The sequence below is a fragment of the Myotis daubentonii genome, chromosome 6 (genome assembly GCF_963259705.1).
Source record: "Myotis daubentonii chromosome 6, mMyoDau2.1, whole genome shotgun sequence".
Classification (NCBI taxonomy): domain Eukaryota; kingdom Metazoa; phylum Chordata; class Mammalia; order Chiroptera; family Vespertilionidae; genus Myotis; species Myotis daubentonii.
Window position 1 is genome coordinate 39,152,685 of NC_081845.1, and position 18,534 is coordinate 39,171,218.

General features: G+C 39.7%; 1 protein-coding gene across 2 annotated transcripts in view; it reads left to right on the top strand.

The window, feature by feature from the left end:
* Positions 1-1,024: 1,024 nt before the first annotated feature.
* The window catches only part of SEC63 (SEC63 homolog, protein translocation regulator), a 73,607-nt gene continuing 56,097 nt past the window's right edge, over positions 1,025-18,534 (top strand). Inside the window, exons 1-2 of one of the 2 annotated variants that reach the window (XM_059700790.1) lie at positions 1,025-1,234; positions 18,264-18,363. In XM_059700790.1, the coding sequence (XP_059556773.1) occupies positions 1,111-1,234; positions 18,264-18,363 (224 nt within the window). In that variant the 5' untranslated portion in view covers positions 1,025-1,110. The remainder of the gene's footprint in view (positions 1,235-18,263; positions 18,364-18,534) is intronic. The other variant, XM_059700789.1, reaches the window with a different exon arrangement.

The window sequence follows — 18,534 nt, forward strand, 5'->3', positions numbered from 1 at the left end:
GAAACACAGAGAAAATGATTTCCTGACATTTCCTTTCAAAATGGGACATTTCAAAGGGAAGACAGAATACGTGTGAACATAGTCTATGGCAAAGGAAAGCATTACTGATAATGATACTACTAGCTTTGAGGACATGATATAAAAGATGACATAGGCTAGATTTCTCTTCCAACGACGGCAAGTATATGGAAAGGAACTTAGTAAATAGAATATAAAGTCTTAAAGTGGCTTTTTAAAAATACAGTGTACTATGTAATAGGACATAAAGAAATCACGGTCTTCGCCTACTGCCTGGGTCGGAGAAAGCGCGGTTGGCTTGGCGGCGGGGACGGGCAGGTCGCCGCCTCTCCGGCTCGGGGAATGTCCAGCTGTAAAATGGGCGCATGGAAGACCCCAGTCTTTTAATAACAAGCACTACATGGCAAACAAAACCTTGTCCGCCCTGTTCTGAGTGGCCCTTGTTTCCAAAATGTTGGGGCTGGAGGAGCGGATCCGGAACCTAAAGAAAATGATTATCCGCCATGGAAATTAAAAAGCGAGAAGGCAGAACTGGGTGAGGTAGGGGTAGGAGAGAGGGAGAGACAAGGACGTTCTGCGCCCCCAATCCCACCACGTGACCAGCCCGCACCCACTGCTCGGCGGGCGCGGAAGCCGTCGTTGGGGCTCCACTCACCGCCCCTGGGCCGGGAGTGGGTCTTGGGACAGGAGGCAAAGAAGGAGGGTGGAGGGACTCCAGGACCAGGAGCCAGGTCCTGGGGGCGGGCCCACGGGAGCTCTGGGGGCGGAGCTGTAGCTCCGGGGGCGGGGCAAGGGGCGGGGCCTCGCAGAATTCCACGGCTGCGCGCGCCACGTCTCCCTTAGCGAGCGTGTGAAGCAGAGGCAGGGGGAGGGAAAAACCGAGCGGGGCGGGAACTATCTCTTCTCGCGAGAGTAGGCGACGGCAGCGGCGGCGGCGGCGGCGGCGTGTCCGTGAAAGTAGCGTGGGGGCGGGGAGGAGAGGCGGCGTCGGCGTCCGAGCTACGCCACACCGGACAGGAGCGCTGGGCGTCAGAGCGCTGAGCGGGGTCGTGGGGGCGGCGGGGAGAAGAGGGAGGCAGAGGAGGGTGGGCCATGGCGGGGCAGCAGTTTCAGTACGATGACAGCGGGAACACCTTCTTCTACTTCCTCACCTCCTTCGTGGGGCTCATCGTGATCCCGGCCACATACTACCTCTGGCCCCGAGACCAGAATGCCGGTAAGTTCCTCCTGCAGCTGCCCGCGGACCTGCTGAGGCCCCGCCGGCCCCTCCGGGCCGCGCCGCTCCCGCCAGCTCGGGCCCAGCCCAGCTCGCCGCGTCCGGGTGATACCGCCCGCGCGGCCCGGTCTGGCGTCCAGGCGGCCGCCGCTCGCGGGCCCCGGGCGCGGCGGTGTTCATCTCGGTGCCCGTCCGGGCTCCTCTCCACCAGCCTTCATTGTCCTCCTACAGTGGGGAGTTTCGCTTCTCCCCCTCTCCCCATTGTTCTGGACACTCGGCAGCCTCCTCCTGTCTCTTTGTCTTCTCGGCCTCTGGTTTTATTGTCTATTTTTCTTTATGGAGGGAGCAGGGTGGGAATGGGGAGTGAGAGAAGAGTTGGCAAAGGCGGTAGCCGAAGGTGCAGGCACAACTCTCAGTCCCCCAGCCCCGTTCCTCTGCCCCCACCCCCGTTTCCCAGCTGCAGCTGTCGGTACAGATGTTTTAGGTGCCGTCTGAGCTGGGTGGCGTGTTTAGGATTCCAGCGGAGCTCACCAGCCGTCCCTCCCCCGTCCCTTTCCCCCCTCGCTTTTCCATTTGTTAACTCACACTTGCGGTGGTTATTCATTCCCCTTAGCAAAAATAGGCTTTTCTCTATTTCCCTTTCTTCTGGCGTTTCCTGTTTGTGGCGGAAAAAGTGCGAGTGCGAAGGATTAAGGCTTGGAGGTAGTCCGTCTTGTAGGTAGTTATGAGGTAGCTGGTTCATTTGCCTTTAGTTCCAAATCTTTTCACATTAAATGACCATTGGATTAGAACACAGAATATAGATTCTTGTCAAGGTATTTTATGTGTGGGCGATGCGTGCATTCCATTTGTTGCACTCTCTGAGGGCATATGGCAGGTGCTATTCTTAATGCAGATGGAACTGTAAGGCCCTAATAGGTTATTTATGGAAGCGTTAACAGTGACTAGTAGGTTTTGAGTACTAACATTTAGGGAAAGTTTCTACTTCACAAGAGCTTTGCTAACTTGATTAAATTTTCCCCTAAGTTAGGTGTGGTGGAGGTCTAGGTTGTCCAGGTTATATACTGTACTTTGGGGTAAATGTTAACACAAACATTTGAATATGTCCAGAACTTATGCTTTAAGGCTGATTATTGCTTTCCAAAATTCTTTGAGTTATAGAAGTTAAAATTGAATGTAGGATAAATAATAGCAAAGGGTTCCATTTTTTTGGTACATTTAGCAGTAATTAAAATATCCATTAGGTGCAGAATACTAATCAAAGTTACCAGTTTTCTCATTCAGTGGGTAGTTTATGAAATTTGGATTTTGATCTTTTGTGCCTTTTCTTTCCTAAGTTTATTTAAATTTCTGGGTTCTTTGGACAGTAGTTGTGTATAAGTTGTAAAGTCTGTTGTTTCCCTTTATCTTCAAATCCTAGGCCATTTTGGTAATTTTATTTCAATTAAAAAGAGTTCATTTTTCAGTATAGAGTTTATTTTCACTTATCACCCATTTGTATGTGTAGTTGGTTGTGTGGAAGACAAAATGGTATTGGGAGAATAGGTAGGTTTGGTTTGAATGTGCTGCAAGAAGCTGCCCGGATTTCAGAAATTAGTCATTTTAGTCTACATTGAATTTTTGAAATTTGAAAGTATATATATATATATATATATATAATATTTTTTAAATATATTTTTATTGATTTCAGAGAGGAAAGAAGAGGGAAAGATAGAAACATCAATGATGAGAGAGAATCATTGATTGGCTGCCTCCTGCATGGGATTGAGCCTGCAACCCAGGCATGTGCCCTTGACTGGAATCGAACCTGGGACCCTTCAGTCTGCAGGCTGACGCTCTATCCACTGAGCCAAACCAGCTAGGGCTTGAAAGTTATATTTTCGTGATGGGTTTTATATGATAAAATTTGCCTGATAACATATCATAGGCAGGTCATACTTGAGCCCCCTCATATAGTTTGGTCTTTGGAAAAGTGGTAGGGAATTAATATTGACTAAGTCAATATGGACTTCAAATGTTACTTTATTTAATCCTCAAAAATATACAATGAAGTAGGTACTATTATTTTTTTTAATATATCTTATTGATTTTTTTTACGGGGAGGAAGGGAGAAGGATAGAGTTAGAAACATCGATGAGAGAGAAACATCGATCAGCTGCCTCCTGCACACTCCCTACTGGGGATGTGCCCGCAACCAAGGTACATGCCCTTGACCAGAATTGAACTTGGGACCCTTGAGTCCGCAGGCCGATGCTCTATCCACTGAGCCAAACCGGTTAGGGCAGTAGGTACTATTATTATCACCTTTATTCCTACATGCAGAAACTGGAATTTAGAGAGCTTAAGTAACTTTCCTGTGTGGTGTGGTTGAGCCAGGTCAGTTTAGCTTCCAGTCCCTCTGTTATTTCCATATTGCTAGATAGAAAGTTAGATGTTTATCTGCCCTTTCTTCACACCTTTGCCTTAGCCAGTAAGTGTGCCTATGTTGATGTTTGTTTGGTCTTGCCTCACATTGCATTATAAAAGTTAAGGTGGATACTTAAATTCTATTCTAATCATGAAAATTGGTGTGTATCTTTAGAATAGAGTCGTTTCTTTAGAATTGCAGTGGTATTAAAAGGATGTTTTTGTCATAGTGACATTTCCCCCAAAGTGTCTTGAATATCAGAGAAATCTTGAATTATAGGTTCACCAAAGCTCTGAAAAAAAATAGTTTTTCATATTTTTGCAGCAAAATAATTTGGTGACTGGTACTGACAGGAGGCTACTTATAATATTTATTCATCTCACTTAAAAAATCATATTTTGCTGTTGTAGTATTTCTTCGTTTGTTTATTGGCGCTGTTTTAGACCTCCAGGGCTTGTTAGGGTAGAAATATACTGTCTTTCTAAAATCTGAGAAATTCTGAAGTATATCTGTCCTCAAAGATTTTGAATAAAGGATGTGGACCTGTAATAGTACTTTTGAATAACACAATAGGATATTTTAATATTTGAGTTTTAAGCTTACATTTTTTAATTTTCCTGTGAAACTGTAAGTAGCCAGTACAAAAAATTAGGCATATGAGTCTGAATTTCAGAGTTCTTATGGCAGTCTTGACTTTTCAGGGATATCCTCTGTATGAAAGCATGAAAAGATTTTCTTTGCCAGCAATTATACAACCTTAAAGTTTAGTTTAAGTAATTTTTGTTTAGCTTTTTTTAAAAAGATGACATATTTGGGGCTTTTAGTTTCATGGTTAATAGTTGTTTTAGTGTAGCTCATTTGGGATTATTGGGCTCTCAGAAAATATGGCACCATTTCACAGATTGTAAAATCTAGGATTTGAGAAATAGAAATAGCTTGGTCATTGGCATATTTGGCATGTTAATTGAAGTTAGTCTGTTATCCAAAACATTATCAGTAGGATCCTTTTGCCTTGATGTTTTGTCTAATATTTTGGGTTAAGTGGGCTTATAATTAATACCCCTTTTAGTAGTTGAAGGTGATAATATTGTAATGAACCCAGTTATTAATAACTGGAAAGGAGCAAAGAAGGCCAAATATTATAGGCATGCCCAATAAAGTCTGGGTGAAATAGGGAAGGTACTTTGTCTGTTAGTCACACCTAGGAACAAGTCATTGGCCAGAGTAGGTGTGGCTACAGCAAGTGTGGGAAGATTTAAGATACTTAAGCTCCTAGCCAGCCGTGGGCAAACTACGGCCCGCGGGCTGGATCGTTTGAAATGAATAAAACTAAAAAAAAAAAAAAGACCGTACCCTTTTATGTAATGATGTTTACTTTGAATTTATATTAGTTCACACAAACACTCCATCCATGCTTTTGTTCCGGACCTCCGGTCCAGTTTAAGAACCCATTGTGGCCCTTGAGTCAAAAAGTTTGCCCACCCCTGTGACAGAGGAGTTCTCTCTCCTGCTTGCTCGTATTTGACTCCTGGCTTGTGGTGTTCTCATGCTCCTGCATTTGCCCACATGGCCCACTGCCATGTGTCCCTCCCCCCCCCTCCCCCCACAATGGACTGATGGAATGTAACTAGCCTGACCCAGCACTACCAGGACTGGAAATTGGACACTAGTTTTGTTTCTAGCTCTGCTGAATCTCCATTTGCAAACAGAGGGATGTAACTCCACATAAGTCTCCCATCCTCTTGTGAGAGTTTCAGAAGATCATTTGTCTTGATATTGTAAGGACCTCCCCCCTAGCACTCAGTTGGGAAAAGCGATTCTCCACATCCACTGGTGGATACCCCACTTTGATAACAATTAGACATTTATATAACTTATGAAGCAATCATCCCAATAAGTCTAGTACCCACCTGACACTATACTTAGTTATTGTAATGTCATTGACTATATTCCCTGTGCTGTACTTTACCTCCCCATGACTGTTTTTGGAACTGGCAGTTTGGACTCCTTAATCCCTTCACCTTTTTCTTCCATCCTGCCCAACCTTGCTCCCATCTATCTGGTGGTCAATGATTTGTTTTCTGTATCTATGAGTTTGTTTTTGTTTTGTTTGTTTATATTGTTTTTTAGATTCCACATATAAGTGAAATCATACAGTATTTATCTTTTTCTGACATATTTAACTTTGCATAATACCCTCTAGATCAGCTGCGGGCAAACTACGGCCCGCGGGCCGCATTCGGCCAGTTTGAAATGAATAAAACTATTGAAATAAAAGACCGTACCCTTTTATGTAATGATGTTTACTTTGAATTTATATTAGTTCACACAAACACTCCATCCATGCTTTTGTTCCGGCCCTCCGGTCCAGTTTAAGAACCCATTGTGGCCCTCTAGTCAAAAAGTTTGCCCACCCCTGCTCTAGATCCACCTATGTTGTTGAAAAGGCAAGATTTCATTATTTTTTATGGTTGAGCAAAATTCCATTTTGTGTGTGTGTGTGTGTGTGTATTACATCTTTTTTTTTTTTTAATGTTTTTTATTGATTTCAGAGAGGGAGAGGGAGTGAGAGAGAGAAACATCAATAATGAGAGAGAATCATTGATTGGCTGCCTCCTACACATCCCCTACTGGGGATCAAGCCTGCAACCTGGGCATGTGTCCTTGACTGGGAATCGAACCATGACCTCCTGGTTCATAGGTCCACGCTCAACCACTGAGCCACACCGGCAGGCCTATACTACATCTTCTTTATCCATTTATCAACCTGTGGGCACTTAGGTTGCTTCCATATCTTGGCTATTGTAAATAATGCTGCAGTGAACATAGGGGTGCGTATATCTTTTCTAATTAGTTTTTCGGATCTCTTCAGATAAATATGTAGAGGTGAAATTGCTGAAAACTTTTTGATCTTACTCCTTGATCTTTTTCAATACTGTGTGATCTTAGGCAAATTACTATTTAACTTCTATGTGTTTACTTATCTGTAAAAGAGAACGTAGTTACCTGTTTCATAGAATTTAAAGTCAGGATTAAACAAATAGATAATGTAAAGTGTTAGTGTCTGGCACATAGTGGGGCTGTTAGCGCCTTCTGTTTTTGCTGGTTACCTATCCTTTAAAAAATATATATATATATTTATTGATTTCAGAGAGGAAGGGAGAGGGAGAGATAGAAACATCAATGATGAGAGAGAATAATTGATTGGCTGTCTCCTGCACGCCCCCTACTGGGGATAGAGCCTGAAACCTGGGCATGAGTCCTAACTGGGAATTGAATCATGACTTCCTCGTTCATAGGTCAACACTCAACCTCTGAGCCATTCTGGCTGGGCTGGTCACATAGTCTTTCTGGAACAGCTTCATTGGGAACTTAAGTACTCAGATTTTTATTTTTGCTTGGAAGGATTAATGAAACTTTTTTAAAAGGTTACATTTCTTTATTCTTCTTTGCTTACTCCCTCTCAAATGTCAAGTGTTTCATCTCTGACCTGGGAATGTCAGTAGGAGTCCACTTTTAGTGCTTAGAAGTAGAGTAAGAAAACTCTAAATTTGAAAAGTTAGACATTTTGGTTTTAAGTTCCAACCTAGTCCCTATTTAGTTATTTCTGAACTCACAGCTTCATTTTGTAGGGGTAGTAATAAAAACCTGCCCTACCTACCCAACAAGTGATTATGAGAAGCATATAAATATATGCATATAAACAAGCAAAACTGTGCACTGTAGAAATTGCTTCATTTAGCAAATGTTTATAGAGCATTAACTTTGTGCTAGGTGCATCTTCTAGATAATGGATTAGAAGCATAAGGGAACTGAACAAAAATTACCCATGGCTAATTAAATATTTTGGTGTATGCAACCCCATTGTTTTCCCCCTGTGGGGATGACTTTAGACATAATTCCTCCTCTTGTGGGGATAGGCCTCACATCCCCTCCAGTCTTGAGTGAGATAATTGTGGTCCTCCTCATCAGCTCTGCTGCTGTTTATTGAGTGTGTACTAGCATCAAGGTGGGTAATACTAAATGCACTCACAATAGCACTTTGAGCTAGATTCATGTATTATCTCAGTTTTATTAATGAAAAAATGGAGCCTTAGAGAGGTAACTAACTTGCTTAAAGCCATATAGGTACTAGGTAGAAGATTGGGTGTTAGACCCAAATCTGTCTTATGCCAGAGCTTAACTTATTAGCCACTAATCTATACTGCCTCCTGTAATTAATATAACATTATAATAAGTATTAAAATGGCAAGTGGAAAGTGCTCTGGGAGGACAGAGGAAGGAGTGGATAATTTTGTTTTGGGATTTAGGTGTTTAATGCACAGGAGAGGTGATTTATGATAGGTCTTAAAAGGTAAGTGGGATAAGAACATTCTAGATGTGGGGAAAGCATATGCAAAAGCAAGATGATGTTCAGAAAGGGTAAAAATTTAATGTCATTGACACTTAGGAGCATATCAGCCATTTTAGGAAGTTCATACTTTATTTGGTACGTTATTGCATAAACAGTGGAGGTTTTAAAGTAGGGGAACAACATAGTTTTGCTCTTGTGGAGCATTGTATGAAGAATGATTTCGTAGAAGTGGGGGTGGTGGGAAAAAAGTAGATGGAGAAGGAGCCCATTTCACAGACTTATTAGTCCACTGAGATATCAGGATGTAGGGGAATGGGCAGATTCGAAAGAGAATTCTAAGTTAACTTGGGCTATTTATGGAATATAAGTATCAGAGAGAATGAGAGAGTGGAATGTAGATTTTGAATTTTCACTCATCTCTGTTTTTACTTATTTCTCTTTTTCTTAAAAGCTACTTGGTGATTGGCCCAATAATAACCTATTAACATTTGTCAGTTTTGAAGATTGAGTGCAGGGCAAAGGACAGGTATGAACATTTTTATTTAAAATGAAATATTGGTCTTACTGATTTACTTTAGGGGATTTCTAATTACAGTAGTTTTCTCAATTTCTTGAATAGATTTATTTGTGTGTGTGTGTTTTTTTAAACAAAAAACTGGCTAGTATCAGCTTTATGTTCTAAGGAATATATTTTATGAGTGTGCATATTTAATTTAGAGCAGCTGTTGCCAACCTTTCGGACTTCACGGACCACCAGTGATTTAGAGCATATAGTCTTCCTAAGACTTTAGATCTCAAAGGGATATTAGAGATCTGAGAAGTTTGAGTTGTTTTAAAATAAGTCATTCCCACTGTGTTCCATCTTGACAGAAAGGGGTATGTATTAGACTGGTAGCATAGACACACTGAAGTCCTACACAGTAGAGGAAACCAGCTGAGTACTTGGCAGTATGAATTATATTACAGCATTTAGGCTTTATAGATGTGGTGACAAACATTGGGTTAGTAAATGCTTTGTGTAAAATTGTTTTTATTTAAAGGTCATATTGCATACTTGCTTGATCTTAGAGAATCTAAAAAACAAAGATAGGCTTATTTTTGTTTCCTCAGATGTTCTCTTAATCACACTTTTTATTCAGACATAAAGGTCATAACAAATATATCCATATTGTACCTGGACTTCCTTTTTAAAAATGTTTCCTATTAACAGACTATTGATAAGAAATGTTGCCATCTCACTATCACATTGCTTCTTTGAAAAGTGATGTTCATTCTCTTAACATTGTGGAATTGTGTTTGTGTCGGTATGGATGAAGGAATTTTCTCATATAGATTTCAAATCATTTGGCTTTAGATTTTTGCCTGTTTAGTTAAATCTAGTAGTTATTGGTTGAACATTTCACTGTTTGCCTGTACTAGGAGCAGCAGACACCTATAGAGATGAATGCAATATAGTCCCGTTTTGATAAGTCTGTAATCAGGGTGGAGTGGAAGGATTATAATTAGATAAGTACACAAATTATTATATTCAGAGCACAACAGAATGTATAGTTCTTTTTTTTTTTTTTTAGTGAGCTATAAAAATGTTTAAAAATTTATAATTCCACTTCTGGGACTCTTCTGAGGAGACAGTCCTTTATAATAAACTGGGTGTTTGCTTTTCTTTTGGACTTTGACATTTTATAGCAAATTGAGAAAAAAGAAACGAGAAAGAACTGGTTTGCCATCCCCCTCCCCCCTGAAATTTATGTGCTGTGTTGCCCTGTCCCACACAAATAGAACTGAAGTCCTTGCAGCAGTTTTATTTGTTGCACTTTCTTTTTTGTAAAATTCTATTTCGACTTTTTATTAGAGGTATCATCTGATAAGTTGTTTTTAGCTACCTCTCGTTCTTAAAATGTTTGACTTGGATTTCTTACATATTACATTTTCTGCTTTGGATATATAGTTAGGATAGGTGTGATTAAATTAATGAGAACAGGGACACTGTATTTTAGACAATCTAGCTATTCCTTTAGAAGAGAAAGGCAGTTAAAATAGTGATTAATCACACAGGCTTATGAGTTTAAACCTGGGCACAATTCTCATCTCTTTTCTTTAGTGGTTACTTGCTACTCCTTTGATACCATCTGTAACTTTGGGCAAGTTACTGAACCTCTCGGAGCGTTTAAAAAAAAAAAAGTATAATACATACATACCCCCAGGGTGATAGGGGAGTGTCCTAAATGAGATAATTCATACATTCAACAAATTAGCACCTCCAATTTGCCAGACATTGTGTTAGGCACTGGAACATGGGGTGAATAATATAGATGAGATACCTGTTCTTTTGAAGCTTACATCTTAATGTGGGGGAGACATACAACATATAAACAATAAAAAATATCAGATAGTGATAAATACTGTGTAGAGAAGTAGAGTATTCAGAGAATCTTCCTGAGAACGTTTCTTCGAACTGAGTGACAAAGGAGAGTCAGCCATTCAAAGACATGAATTGGATGAGTAAAGCCTATTTCAGGCTTGAGGAACAGTTATGTACAAAAGCTTTTACTAGTAAAGCAAGAAACAGTGTACATATTCCAGGAACAAGGGAGACCAAAGTGGCAGGGATGTGGCGGGTGGGGAGAATAATCTGGGATAAAGTCAGAGAGGTAGCTGGGATACATCATATCTGTAAGCCAGGGTAAGAGGCTTGAATTTTATTTTAGATGCAATGGGAAACTATTGAAAGTTTATAAGCAGAGAAGTGACAAGGTCTGACTTACTACTGTATTTTTTTTTAATATATTTTATTGATTTTTTACAGAGAAGAAGGGAGAGGGATAGAGAGTTAGAAACATCAATGAGAGAAATCGATCAGCTGCCTCCTGCACACCCCTTATGGGGGATGTGCCCGCAACCAAGGTACATGCCCTTGACCGGAATCGAACCTGGGACCCTTCAGTCCGCAGGCTGACGCTCTATCCATTGAGCCAAACCGGTTCGGCACTACTGTATTTCTTAATGAGATGAAAACATTCTTTTTTTTTTTTTTAAATATATTTTATTGGTTTTTTACAGAAAGGAAGGGAGAGGTATAGAGAGTTAGAAACATCGATGAGAGAGAAACATCGATCAGCTGCCTCCTGCACACTCCCTACTGGGGATGTGCCCACAACCAAGGTACATGCCCTTGACCGGAATCGAACCTGGGACCCTTCAGTCCGCAGGCTGACGCTCTATCCATTGAGCCAAACCGGTTCGGCACTACTGTATTTCTTAATGAGATGAAAACATTCTTCTTTTTTTTTTAAATATATTTTATTGGTTTTTTACAGAAAGGAAGGGAGAGGTATAGAGAGTTAGAAACATCGATGAGAGAGAAACATCGATCAGCTGCCTCCTGCACACTCCCTACTGGGGATGTGCCCACAACCAAGGTACATGCCCTTGACCGGAATCGAACCTGGGACTTTTCAGTTCGCAGGCTGACGCTCTATCCACTGAGTCAAACCAGTCAGGGCTCTCATTTCCAATTTTATGAGTAAAATGCAGCAGGGTGGGGTGGTGGGAATTGGATACTAGGCCATATAAAGGACTTGTATAAAACACAGTAAAATCTCAAATGGAAAAAATTATGTGACAGCGAATGAAGAATGGGAGAATATATATATATACATACATATATATATATATATATATATATACATATATATATATATATATATATATATATGGTCAAAATCTATAATTAAGGGTGGTGGACAGACACATTAGGTTTCAGGTATCTGTTTCAATTATAAAAGGTAAATAAATCCCAGAATTAAAAAAAGAAAAAAGAAAAAAAGGAGAGGCTGGGAGCTTATGTCGCCAGGGTGCTTGGCCAGCCTGAAAACGGCCTTCAGCCCCTCACCCAGACTGGCCAGGCACCCCAGTGGTGACCCCCCCACCATAAAGGGGGTGTGGCCAGCCTGAAAACAGCCATCAGCGCCTCACCCAGGCTGGCCAAACCTCCATGGGGTGAGGGTCCCCACTGGGGTGGACATCCTCCAAGGGGTCCCACACTGCAAGAGGGCATAGGCCGGGCTGAGGGACCCCCCGAGTGCACAAATTTTTGTGCACCGGGCCTCTAGTTTTCTATAAATTGAATGATTCAAGGTAATTTGCAACTTCAGGTTTTGGCAAGGAAATAGTTCTTTTCAAAAATTTCAGAATACATTATACTGTATATATATCCCACGTTCAAAGACTGTTAAATTGTGTTGTTTACCCATATCTTCAGAAAAAAATCTCTTCTACTGTTGTGGTAAACAACCTGCTTCCCTATTTATAATAATGGTCTGGCCCTCTAGCAACCTCAGCATGAAATTATAGCTAATTTGCCTACAAACGTCAGGTGGTCATAATAATCTGGCCACTCAGTGTATATGTTTTGTTTACATTTGCTTGGGATATAGGACTTGGGTTCTGAATATGATACAATCACTGGACATTTTTCCCCAAGCCACAAGTGTGTCATTATGTAACACTAGTGACACAGTGTGTGAAATCACGTGAGACCCAGACCCGTGGGAAATCACATGAGACCCACAGTCAAGTCCCCGCCCACCCACGTGTGCCTTGCTGTGCACGCAGCCTCTTGGTGACCGGTCTTTGGTCGTTACAGCGTTAGGGCCACTGGGTTTTTATAATATAGATTAGGTATTTTGATCATACTTTAGATAACCTACAGCATTTTTAATTTCCATAATGTAGCCACTTGCTATATTTTTAAAGTGGTCTTTACAGAGGTTGCTTACAGTAACAGATAACACTTGTAATTGTGAGATATACATACCTCCTTGGGATAATTATGGAAATTATTATTATTGTTATTGCCTTCAGATGATCTCTAAGTATGCCTAACTACCATTGAGATTTTAGGAGGAAGAGGGGGCTGTTTTTTTGTTTTGTTGATGTTGCTGCTTGGCTTTTTGGTCTTTTAAAATAGTTATCAAGCTCCCCAGCTTGATTGTCCCAACAATGAGTGAACCAGTATCATATTGGTGAGAGATTTTCTCAACTAACTGCAGATAGACTTTGGATAGCTAGAAAACTGATGTATAATGTTTTTAGACTTTTAGGAATATTGATTATAACTTTTGATTCTTGGTACTGTTTTCTGGGATCCTTTTAAGGATTTAGGAATAGTTTTAAGAGTTTCTGAATTTTGGAAAGAGAAATGTGGAACATCTTTTTCTTTTAAATAAATGGTTATCTGTATATCATTTGGCTTTAATTTTAATAATCTTTGTTAAAAGGCATGTCCTAAAATTTAATCCTCAAAATATAAAAATTTATAGACATATTTATCTGAACTGAAAAATGAAGTCAGACTTTTCTGACCAAGTTTCATTTGCCTAATTGGTTTAACAGGACTGCTTTTGCCAGTTAGGTTACACAGTATATATTTTCTATAAATTGAATGATTCAAGGTAATTTGCAACTTTAAGTTTTGGCAAAATATGGTTAAAGTAGAAGATAAAGCCATTTTGTCTTTGTCTTTATATTTTGCCATATGGGCAAGAGTGTACTTTTTATTTTTAAAAATAAGTTATAGTATTTACAGTTTTAACTCTTTTTGGACATATAGAATATTTACAAGTTGCTTATTAATGAAAGCATACATATTTTTCTTTTAATAATTTATCAATTTGTAATATTTATGTTGCCTTGATAACATAAATGTAATGTCAGATATTTTAACACATAAAACCTTATAGATATTAAACTTAAGTATGATATATAAACTTATGATATGTAATAGTCTTTGGTGATATGTGCCAAAGCATTTATAGGTGTAATGTCTTGATGTCTGCAACTTGCTCTAAAATAATTCAGATAAAAAGGAGGGGGAGGGAAAGTGGGAGCTAGAGTTAAAGTAAAAGCTGCAAAATCTGTGAATTTAGGTGAAGGGTGTTTATTTTAATATATATTTTTTAGCTATGCTGAAGGCCTGAAAATGTTTGAAATATAAAGTTGGAAAACCGTAGTAGTCACAGGGATTAAAAACTTAATTTTTAGAAGTATGTGTCAGTGTTATAAGAAATGTCTTACCAGGGTGAAAGTACATTAGGATACAATTATGTGGGGAAGTAGAATGATGGGCTTGTTCATGAATTTTTATAAATGGATGATGGTGGTATGAAATTACTATGATTTTTAGATGCCATTGGTACATTTAACAGCAATGGAACTATTTTATTTTAAAATGTCAACTTTATGTCAGAAATGGCATCTTTTGCAACTCTTCAAACTTACGATGAAACATTTTTTATGCCAAATTAGAGATCTATAAGAAGGTACATGATTTTAATGAAATTTTGTGGTAAACAGGCAGGCAGGTTTGAAGGCTTCAGACCTGGCTAACCATTCTTTCAGCTCTTTGGGTTCTAGGAATATGGTGCTCTGAGTTCATTCAGTTATACTACACTTTGGCAGATTATCATGGCATGACCAGATGGATGTGACTGTTTTAGCAAAGGCACTGTATAGCACAACCATAATGGCTCTCCCCCAAACCTGAACTACTCCCACAGACATATAACCTTACGTCCAACTGCTGAGAACAATCATAATATGTTATGTTATTATGCTGTTTTTTAAACTACAGAATTGTTTTATGACCTTGTAATTTCCCTTTTCTATAAATATGGATAATTTCTTAAAGAAACTATATCATATGTTAATGATATTACTAACATAATTTTTACTGACCATGAAATTAGTAATTTCATAAACTGGAAGTTTAAAAAGTGAACAGCTTTTTTTATTCTTTTAAGTGTCTATGTCATTGTACTGTGGGATAAACCATACCTTGTAATACTTATTGACTAATTTAAATTTCTCTTAAAAGGTTAAGAATTTTAATTTTTGGATTGGAAGAGTGAAACATAATGTACATATTGTACAAGACTGTGGAGGCTGAAAACCATGTGTACTTTTTTCTTTTGGCCAGAGACATTGGGAGAATATCATTTCTTTGAATAGATCAGGCTGTCTGGCTAATAGACTTCAGCATTGTTCTTATAATCTTATCAATTGTTTCCTTGGTTTTGTGCCTGAAAATGGGAGATTGTGGAGCCTTAATTTAATGAAATACAGATAAAAAAAATCACCAGTGGTATTTTCAGAAGTGTCCATAATTTAATTATGAAATTCAGAAAATTAACATTATTACCATTTCCTTTTCAGATCCCATTCAAGTTTTGTCACTTATCTTACTGATGTCCTTTATAGTAGAAGATCCAATTCAGACTTACACATTACATTTAGTTGACACGTTTCTGTAGTTTTTTTAAGTGCAGCACAATTCTTCAGCTTTTTTCTTGATTTTAAAGATTATTTTGTAGAATGAACCTGAATTTGGAATGTCTGGTGTGTTTTGTTTTTTAATCCTCACCCCTGGATATTTTTCCATTGATTTTTAGAGAGAGTAGAAGAGAGGGAAAGACAGAAATATTGATGTGAGAGACACACATTGATTGGTTGCCTCCTGCACGAGGCCCTATCAGTGCTTCTGTCTTTGGTCCTCTTGCCTCCTTCTAATAAGGACCCCTGTGATTATATTGGGCCCACCCAGATAATCTAGGATAACTGCCTCATCTCAAGATCTTTAATTTAATCACATCTGTAGAGTCCCATTTCTGGGTATTAGGATGAAGACATCTTGGGGGGCGGGGGCGGGGGGACGGGAATTATTCAGCCTATTTCCCCACTGTGAAATCATTCTTTTCTCTTTTGTAATGTTTTTGTGGGAAGATACTTGGATCCCTGGTTCCTCTTAATGGAGAACGATATTTAGAAGCCAAGATCTGAGTGCTAGGTGTGCTCACTACTATTGAGATGTCAGTGTTCTAGCCTCACTTATTAGATAGAGCTAGGGAATATGTATGTATGAGTATTGAGCTACTTCTGTATTAAAAAATATTAGTTCATACTGAGACCTTCAATTCTACTCGAATAACACACACACACATCTATACTAATAATAGCCCTCACGTCATCATAAGGTGGCTGTCACAAGATGGCTGTGCGGACAGCAGAAGTGGGGCCCAGCGGCCACTCTGCATGGTGAGGCCTGGCTCACCATGGCTCTGCGTGACGTAGAGGAGGCTGGTCCTGGCATCTCCGCTGCCTCGCGCGGAGGAGGCTGGTCCTGGCAGAGGAAGTGGATCATGGCAGGGGAGGGCAGTTGGGGGTGATCAGGCCGGCATGGGAGGGCAGTTGTGGGTGATCAGGCCAGCAGGGGAGGGCAATTGTGGGCGATCAGGCCGCCATGGGAGGGCAGTTGGGCGATCAGGCTGGCAGGGGAGCAGTTAGGGGGTGATCAGGCAGGCAGGCAGGCGAGCGGTTAGGAGCCAGCGGTCCTGGATTGTGAGAGGGATGTCTGACTGCTGGTTTAGGCCCGATCCAGCAGTCGGACATCCCCCGAGGGGGTCCCAGATTGGAGAGGGTGCAGGCTGGGCTGAGGGACACTCCGTCCCCCCCACCTCTGTGCATGAATTTCGTGTACCGGGCCTCTAGTGTGTGTGTGTGTGTGTGTGTGTGTGCCTTCTCTGACAGTGAAAAACTGATTCCAGTTACCTCTAGAGGGGTGGGCAAAAGTAGGTTAACAGTAATAATATACAAGAATAAACTGTGTTTTGTATACTAACAACTGTATATCCACGTTTGCTCACTCCTATATTATTTGGTCAGTCTTCCTGCAGATTTCCCTTTCTGCCACCTCCCCTTCAACTACATGGATCCTCCTTTACCATATCTGGTTCTGGTAGCTCCTGCCATATAGCTAAGCTGCCTTGTGGATGCTTTTCTCAAAGCATGGTGCTAACAGGATAGTTGGACTTCTTAACATGGTGGCTTTGAAGCATTCTATTATCTATAAAGTTCTTTTACTTATTTGACATCTCATTTAAGGACTGTGGTTTTGTAGTTTCCTAATAGCATTAGCCAGCTGGACTCAGTTTAGATGACTTTGGTTTTATTGGCAGCATCCAAAGCATCCTAAATAGTCAGGACCCAGTTGAACATATGCCTTCTCTCCAATAGGCCTGAGTAGTGTGTGACCTTGGCTGTGTCATTGTCATAGAGCTTTTTTTTTTTTTTTTTTTTAATCCTCACTTGAGGATATGTTTTTATTGATTTTAGTGAGAGAGGAAGGGAGAGAGAGAGAAACATAAATCAGTTGCCTCCTATATGTGCCCTGATCGGCAATCGAACCTGCAACATTTTGATGTATGAGATGGTGCTCCAACTAACTATGATCCACCCAGCCAGGGCTGTCATGGAGTTTCTTCACAGCCTGTTTGGTCTGGTGCTTGTTAGCCTTGACGTTGGCAATGAACCCAAGTGTGTTTTTGTCTTCTATTTTCATGGTTGACTTCAGCACTAAGGGGGAACCCAATGATGGCATAGTGGTCAAGCTTGTTGCTCTTTTGAGGATACTTGGGCTGCTTTTGGAATGTCTTGGGCTACCAGAAGGTGAATAACATGTGGATAATTTTTTGTGTGTGGCTGTGGATGCCTTATAGCACCTGCCTTCTCGGCCTTGGCTTCTTTCTTTGCTTTCTGCATGCCATCTTTGTGAAAGGGTATTTTATTTTAAAACTTAAAACATTTTTTTTAAGGTGGGAGCATTATCCAAATCAAGTGATTATAGTTTTATTATAGTAAAATTCTACATGATATTTTGGCCTTGGTTTAATTTCTTTTCAATTTTTTCCTGGGGACTAAAATAATGCCTTTTGTCATAACTTATATGGACTCATTTTAACATCTTATGGATTTGGGTGACTTTTCTAATTTAATATAATTACTTTCATGTTTGAAGAATATAATTTCTGCCTAGCTTCCTTAATAAATCACATACTTCAACTACTTTATACTTTTTATTCTTTCTATAGTAGAAGGGAAAGGAGGAGAGAATATCTCAGAAATTACTGATTATGTGACTAAGTATTTTGGATTCAAGTTAGTTTTTACATATTTCATTTAGAAGTATTTAGGTCTCACGTGGAAAATGATTCCCTGGTAGTTGAATAAAATTTCCCAAATAGATCATTTGTTCTAAGTGGCAGAAAATTTAACCTATCTTGTGAAATTTTCCTAAATGTTATTTAAGTAGGCAGTATTTTCTTGTGCCAATAAAGTATTAGCATGCTAATGAAGGTTAGTAATGTATTAACTCTGGTTTTGCCTTTACTGTGAAAAATGGTTAAACTTATCCCCTTATTATTTTTTTTTGACAGAGCAAATTCGATTAAAGAATATCAGAAAAGTATATGGAAGATGTATGTGGTATCGATTACGGTTATTAAAGCCCCAGCCAAATATTATTCCTACAATAAAGTAAGTAATTGGTTTCAATAAAAAAATATTTAGTGTTTACTTTTTGCTAGGTATCATCTAAAATAGGTGTATAATAATGAATAAAACATGTATCTGTAAAGAAATTGTGACCTTAGTATGGTTAAGATGTGAATAGTAAATTTGAGAGGTGTCTGAACAGAGTTGTTTACA